The 7500-nt window shown below is 23.5% G+C and overlaps 1 protein-coding gene across 1 annotated transcript; it reads left to right on the top strand.

Annotated features, from left to right (window-relative positions):
• Positions 1–1337: 1337 nt before the first annotated feature.
• On the top strand, positions 1338–7241 carry PRSY57_1143600 (serine/threonine protein kinase, putative; the record flags this gene model as incomplete). Its single annotated transcript, XM_012908395.2, has 1 exon — positions 1338–7241. One exon carries the CDS (start codon positions 1338–1340, stop codon positions 7239–7241), a length of 5904 nt encoding a protein of 1967 aa, XP_012763849.2.
• Positions 7242–7500: the final 259 nt, after the last annotated feature.

Raw genomic sequence — 7500 nt, 5'->3', positions numbered from 1 at the left:
ACACATTTTTTTTGCATATTTTCTTTCTCGAATAATATACACAACATTTTGCATTCTTTATTATATTATTTTATTATATTTTATTATAATTCTGTTTTATTTTATTTTTATGAACATGAAGAATACAAAAATATGAACAGTTAATAAATATTGGGTTAAAAACACATGAACAGTTAATAATTATCCAAGTACAGTTGTATATGAACGTGACTTTTTTTTATGAACAGTACAGAAATATATATATACATATATGGTACAATATAATATATAGAGAGATATGCACATTGTATATGAATGCACACATTCATAGAATTGCTATAGGGAGATATATGTGTAAAACATCTATGTAAATATATATATATATATATATATATATATATATATATACTTATATTTTTTTATTTTTTGTTCTCACGCATACATTTGTAAAAAAGATATACTATAAATTAATTCTTTGGAACTATCAAGATATCAGACGTGAAAGTATAATATACATGTGATTATTAAAAAATAAATTAATTATATGATTAATTTGTAAAGACAGATCATTCATTCATATTTCATATAAATATATTTATGTATATATTATATAGATATATTTATATGAATGGATACAAGAATGAAACTGTAAAATATTTTAAAGTTATTATACAAAAATATATATATATATATATATATATATATATATATATGTAAATTTATGATAAATGAGGGGGGGAAATAAATCAAATAAATATAAAAATTAAAAAATAAGAAATGAACAAATTTTCATTATTCATAAATAACATAAAAAAATGAATTTTTAATATTTTTTTGTAATATATATATATATATATATATATGTATATTTTGTTATGTTCTGATATATAGATGTAGTACATAAAAATGACGAATTGTATTTCTGAGAAGAATCTTCTTTTTCATTGTTATTCTTAGATTTGTTTTGTTGTTCATATATATTTTTTTTTTTTTTTTTTTTTTTTTTTTTTTTTTTTTTTTTTTTTTTTTTTTTTTTTTTTTTTTTTTTTTTTTTTTTTTTTTTTTTTTTTTTTTTTTTTTTTTTTTTTTTTTTTTTTTTTTTTTTTTTCTTTGTTGACAATATGGGTAGATGCTTCAAAGAATATAACATGTGGTAGTAAAAATATATATATATAAATAAATAAATATATATATATATATATATATATATACATATAATATAACAGATTATATTATATTATAATCTTAGTAGTAGTAGTGCCTGGTTTGATTTCATATCATCATATATATTTGTTTATTTTTGTATTGAAAAGAACCACATTTATATATATGTATGTATATATATATTCATTTCTAAGATGGATTATTCTAATAATAAGAAAAACGTCAAGGCAATGAGTCAACATCAGAATAAGGATAGTAGTGAATACAATGAAAATTATTACAAGAGACAATACAATATTAAGAATAGAAAGAATGAAGAAATAAAGGTTGGATCAAATTTATCTACAAATAATGATGTGTTGCAATTACCTAGTGTGTTACATAATCACATTCGTATTGTGAGAACGAATGATAGTTGTTTTAAAGATTATATAGTATTAAGTAATTTAGGTAAAGGAACATATGCTCAAGTTTGGAAAGTAAAACATAAAATAACGAATGAAATATATGCAGCTAAGTTATTACAACCTAATCAATTCCCCAAAGAATCTTTTAATAGAATTGTAGAAATGTTTACTAAAGAAATAATAAATTTATCAATATGTCAGTGTCCTGGTGTTATTAAATTACATAAAGTTATAGGAGGAAAAGAAGGATGGATATTAATACAAGATTTTGCAAATGATGGTACTTTATGGAAAGAAAATTTATCTAGTAATATGAATGAAGCATTTTTATATTTTATTCAATTATTACAAGGCATGTGGTATATACAAGAAATGAATATAGTACATCGAGATCTAAAACCTACTAATATATTAAGATATGATAATAAACGTATTGTAATAGCAGATTTTGGTTGGTCAGAACACATCGATTCATGTAATTTACATCCAACTGAATGGCCAGGCACATTAGAAATTAATCCTCCAGAGGTATTAAGAAATACTGGTCCCATGACAGAAAAAATAGATAATTATGCTCTAGGTATGAATATGATATTATTTATATCTGGAAGATTTGTATGTAGACAAAAAGGTATAGAATGTTCGAAGGTAGCACAAACCATTTTAAAGACAGTTCATAATTTAAGACATTCTAAACCACCTAGTAGATTCAGAGAAAATTTAAAAGCTTGGGATTTATTTGTAAAACTAACATCATCAAATCCAATAGAAAGACTTAGTCTACAAAATGTATTAGATCATCCATGGGTAACAGAAATGTTGAATAATTTCAGTTTACAGAATTCAAAGTTTTTGTGGCATGAGAAAGTAAAAAGTAGATGGATATATTTACTATCTAATAATTGGGACTTTTTTAAAAACATATCTTCAATCTCTTCCTCAACCAACAACAACAACAATAATAATAATAATAATAATAATAACAATATTAATAATAATAATAATAATAATAATGAGGGTAGTAAAAGTATAATTAATACTAGTCACAATAATAATAATAACAATAGTAGTAACACAAAAATTATTGGAAAATATAATGATATGGATAATCAACATAACTTATCCTCAACGAGTACCAAAAATAATAAAAACACGCTCATCATTGACAACGAGAAAAATAATAAGGAGAAGACTAACAAGTATTCACGCTCATGTCTCAAAAACGATTATGAATTACTCTTTTATATGATGAAGAATAATTTTAAAGGGAAAATTAATTGCTGCTCAGTCAAAAAAAATGAAATTCCCAAAATAGAAAATATACAAGAAATCAAAAATGGCGAGGGTAAAGACCAAAATGAGCTCATGCAAAATATAGAAAATATGGAACATTCTGGAAATATAGACAAACTAGAAATTATGAAAAAAAGTGAGAATATAAGAATGTATGACCAAACCAATGTCGACCAACACAAATATAACAATGATGTGGATGAAGATAAATATAAAAACGATGTTGATGAAGATAAATATAAAAACGATGTGGATGAAGATAAATATAAAAACGATGTTGATGAAGATAAATATAATAACAACATGGATAATAATATGGATAACCATCAAACTAATAGAAGTAGTAAATTTGATGATATGCAAATTAATAGAAATAACAATATGGGTGATCAATATCTTCCTTATAATAATGATAAAGAAATACAACACATTACTACAAAAAATAAGGACTATAATAGTAAGAATTATATAGCCAATATTCAAAAAAAAAAAAATATAACAATTCCAAAAAATCATATGATGAATATACCAAGTGCAACATCTCACGAGATAAATAAAGAATACAAAATGAATAGACAAATTGGTGTCGTTCCCAAAGGTTATTACGACCACAACAATCATAATATAAATAATAATAATGATAATAATAATAATTACAATCATATCCTCTATAATAATAGACGACATGCACACAAGGATCATATTGTTGTAAACTCAAATAATTGTACAAGAAAATGTAAAAATAATCATGCAGAAGAACAGAAAGAAGTTTTTATCATCAGCGATAGTTTTGAAGAAAACGCTAGAGGTACTTATGACAAAAATAAAAATAATAAAAAGAAAAAGAACAGTAAAAAATGTGATCCTATAAACAAAAAAGATATAGATCATAGAAAAGATATGAACATGCAATTTAATCATGAGGAAGATATAAATAAGTATTACAATAAATACAAAACGATGAATGAAAAAGTGTTTTATAACAAAAATGAACTCCTTATCCACAATAATGATAATAATAATAATAATAATATATATAATAAAGTTAATGAAAATGTTGATGTGTATAACCAAAATGCAGATTCTACTGAGAGCATGAGACGTACAAAAGGACACACATTTAACAAACAAGAGAACAGAAGGACATGCAGTCAGATATACGATGATAACATCTATGATGATAATAGATATTTTGACGAAGGGAAAGCTAATCTGGATACATATCAAAATGACAAGAATGGTATGAGTAATATTAAAAATGTTGAACGTCATATAAATGGGAACAATGAAGAAGATGTAGATAATGATGGAAATGTATATGAAGATAATAAAAAAGAAGAGGAGGAGGAAGACGAAGAAGATAACGATGACGACAGCGATGGTGATCATGAACATGAACACAAACTTAATAACACTAACGAAAATATAGATAATCAAGATGAAGAAGAAGACGACGAAGAAGACGACGAAGAAGACGACGAAGAAGACGACGACGAAGAAGAAGACGAAGATGAAGACAATAACGATAACGATGATAATAGCGATGATGATGATGATGACGATAATAATGATAACAATGATGATAATAACAGCGGGAAAAAAAACAGAGACAGACATATATATAACTACCATAATTATATTACTTATTTAAAAAAAAACAAACAAATGAATGACAAAACAAATGGAGATATGAAAAACGTACAAGACAAGTGCTCAAATATAAGAGATACTGAAGATTTTATACATTACAATCAAAAGAAATCTAGTTCTTTACTTTTATCTGATGTAGACAACATGAAAAAATTTTTGAAAAATTATAAAAAGCAAATACATGACGCCAAAGGGGTATTATCCAAAACGACATTCAAAATGAGCGATCTGATGAGGAAAAAGTACAAAGAACAAAATTGTATTAAGAAAAAGGATACATCTACAAAAGATATTGTTATAAATCCCATGTTAAATAATAATAGAAATGATGTGAACAATATTGAAAAGGTAAAATATAAAGATGAGAAAAATAAAAATGACTGTACTTATGTAAAAGAAGAAGGAAAAAAATGTAGAGACATAAAAAAAATTGAACATATATATAATTATGATTCTGATAAGATGGATAATGTGAGTCATTATCAATATGATACACATTATAAGAAGGAGAGGATAAAAGCATTGTCAGGAAAAAATATAAGTGTGGAAGATATTAATTTTAGGTGGCATCAGGATAAAGCAACCATATTATCACAACAAAACGGGAGTAATATATCAAGAGAAAGTAAGGATTCGAAAAAGATAGATACGATTCCCAATAAAAATAATGTGGATGCAACAATTAAATATATGAATTTGTATAATAATAATAATAATAATAATAATAATAAAAATAATGATATGGGTAAGGACCTTTTTATAAAACAAAATGATAAAAATACTAACCAATATATTAATAAATATGAAGAAGAATATAACATCTTTTTAGAGCGCTTAAATTATAAAAAAAAAAACAAAAGAGATAACACAATGAATAATACTAATTGTAGAAACAATATTAATGATAAGGCTATGAATATCAAAAAAGATGATAAGAAAAATATGTTGCCAAGGTTATTATTAAAAATAAATAAAATATTGGATGACAATAATTTAGATGATAAAAAAGAAAAGAATGAAAGATATATGAGAAATAAATATTATGATGGTATAAATAACATGAAGGAATGTTTTAATATAAATATTACACATGATATAGTTGAATTGGAAAAAGCATCAAGCTATGATAAATACAACGAATATAATAAATACAATAAGTACCATAAGTACAACAAAAAATACAACGATAGTTGTATTAATTCTTCTTATTGTAGTACATATAAAAATGAAGATCATAAAATTGAATTAAGACATAATCGAGATTCTACTAAAGAAACAGATACTCTTTTATCTGACAAGAAATGTAGTTTTAAAAACAAAAGTACTTATGATTATTTGAAGCAGAACAATTTAAATATGTCCATAGGAAAAAGAAGAGATACATATAAAAACGATATTATCAACATCTTAAACGAAAAAGAAGAACAAGTGGGAGATGTGCTCAAGGAAGAGGATTCATATAAACAGACTGACAAAAAAGTAGATGTAGAAATATATAGAAACGAAAAAAAAAATTCTTTGGATATTAGCAATAATATTATTATTAACAACTTTATGAATAATACTTATCATCATAAAAATAATAGTATCGAAAAAAGAACAGACAGTCCTATGAAATATTATATGGATACATTAAATTATTTTGATAATAATAAAAATATGTTGGATATGCATAAGGATAAAGAAAAGGTTTTGATGATGAGTAATGATCAAAAGAAAAGTGGCCTTTATAATTATGATATGAATAATAATGATGATAAGGAGGATACCTTTACTAAATTGTTAATCAACAAAAATGAAAGAGTTAAAAAATATAACTATCAAAGAGATGTCGATGTAGAGATGATAAAAAAGAAAATAAATAATACAGTAATAAATAGAGAAGATAAAAAAAATCTTAATTATGACGAAAGCATTATGATAGAAAGTGTGAACAATGGATATGATAATATATTTATTGGAAAGAAAAAAAATGATGATGCTAAACAAAATAATATACCATCATATAATATACATACCTATGATAATAACATGGAATCCATAAAATATAATATAAAAGAAGACAAAAAAAAAAAAAAGAATGTTCATAATTTTAACAATCATGATAATGATATGAGTAATAATTTGTATAGACATCGTAAGAATTCATTTTCTTCTATAAATACACAAGAACCAAAAATATATGATAGTACAAAATATAGTCACAATGAATCTTTGTGCTCATTTAAAAAAGTTCAAGAAGATAAAATCTTGGAAGAATTAATAAACGGAGAAAGCATAGGTACAACTGAAGCTACAACTGAAACCGAAACATTTGTTGATAAAAATTATAATAATGAAAAAAAACAATGTGCTTATTTTTCTGTTCATAATAATATAAAGATTTATAATAAGTCTTCAACTATAACTTTAGATGATAGTATAAAAGAAAGTTCCGTAAAAAATTCAAGCTGTTCAACATTTGATTACAGTGATTTAGAGTTTCAATATTTTTCAAACAAGGAAAATATCGTAGATTCTTATAATACAGAATATAAATATGGTCCAAGAGAATTAGGAGATATATCTAGGTACGAAAATAAATCAACACTTGCAGAGAAAAAAAAAAATCACACGAAACAAAATGAAGTGCACCATCATAATATAGTAGGAAAGAAAAAAGCTGTGGACCATATAAATAATTTTACTCTGGAGAATAATGATATTTTCTTAAAAATGCATGACATCCAAAATATAACCAAGGTCTAAAAGGGTACAAAAAAATAAAAAATAAAATAAAATGAAATAAAATAAAATAAAATGAAATAAAATATATGTATGTATATATATATATATATATATATATATATATATATATATGTACATGTATATGACTTCATGTTCATGTTAATGTTCATGTTCCTTTTTTACTTTTTTTTTTTTTTTTTTTTTTTTTGTTTGTTTGTTTGTTCCTTTCATCTGTTTACCTTTTTATTATTATTTTATTTTATATACATATTTCTGTCAG

The sequence above is a fragment of the Plasmodium reichenowi genome, chromosome 11 (assembly GCF_001601855.1).
Source record: "Plasmodium reichenowi strain SY57 chromosome 11, whole genome shotgun sequence".
NCBI lineage: Eukaryota > Apicomplexa > Aconoidasida > Haemosporida > Plasmodiidae > Plasmodium > Plasmodium reichenowi.
Note: the sequence above shows the minus strand (reverse complement) of the source record. Positions and strands in the feature narration are given on the sequence as shown.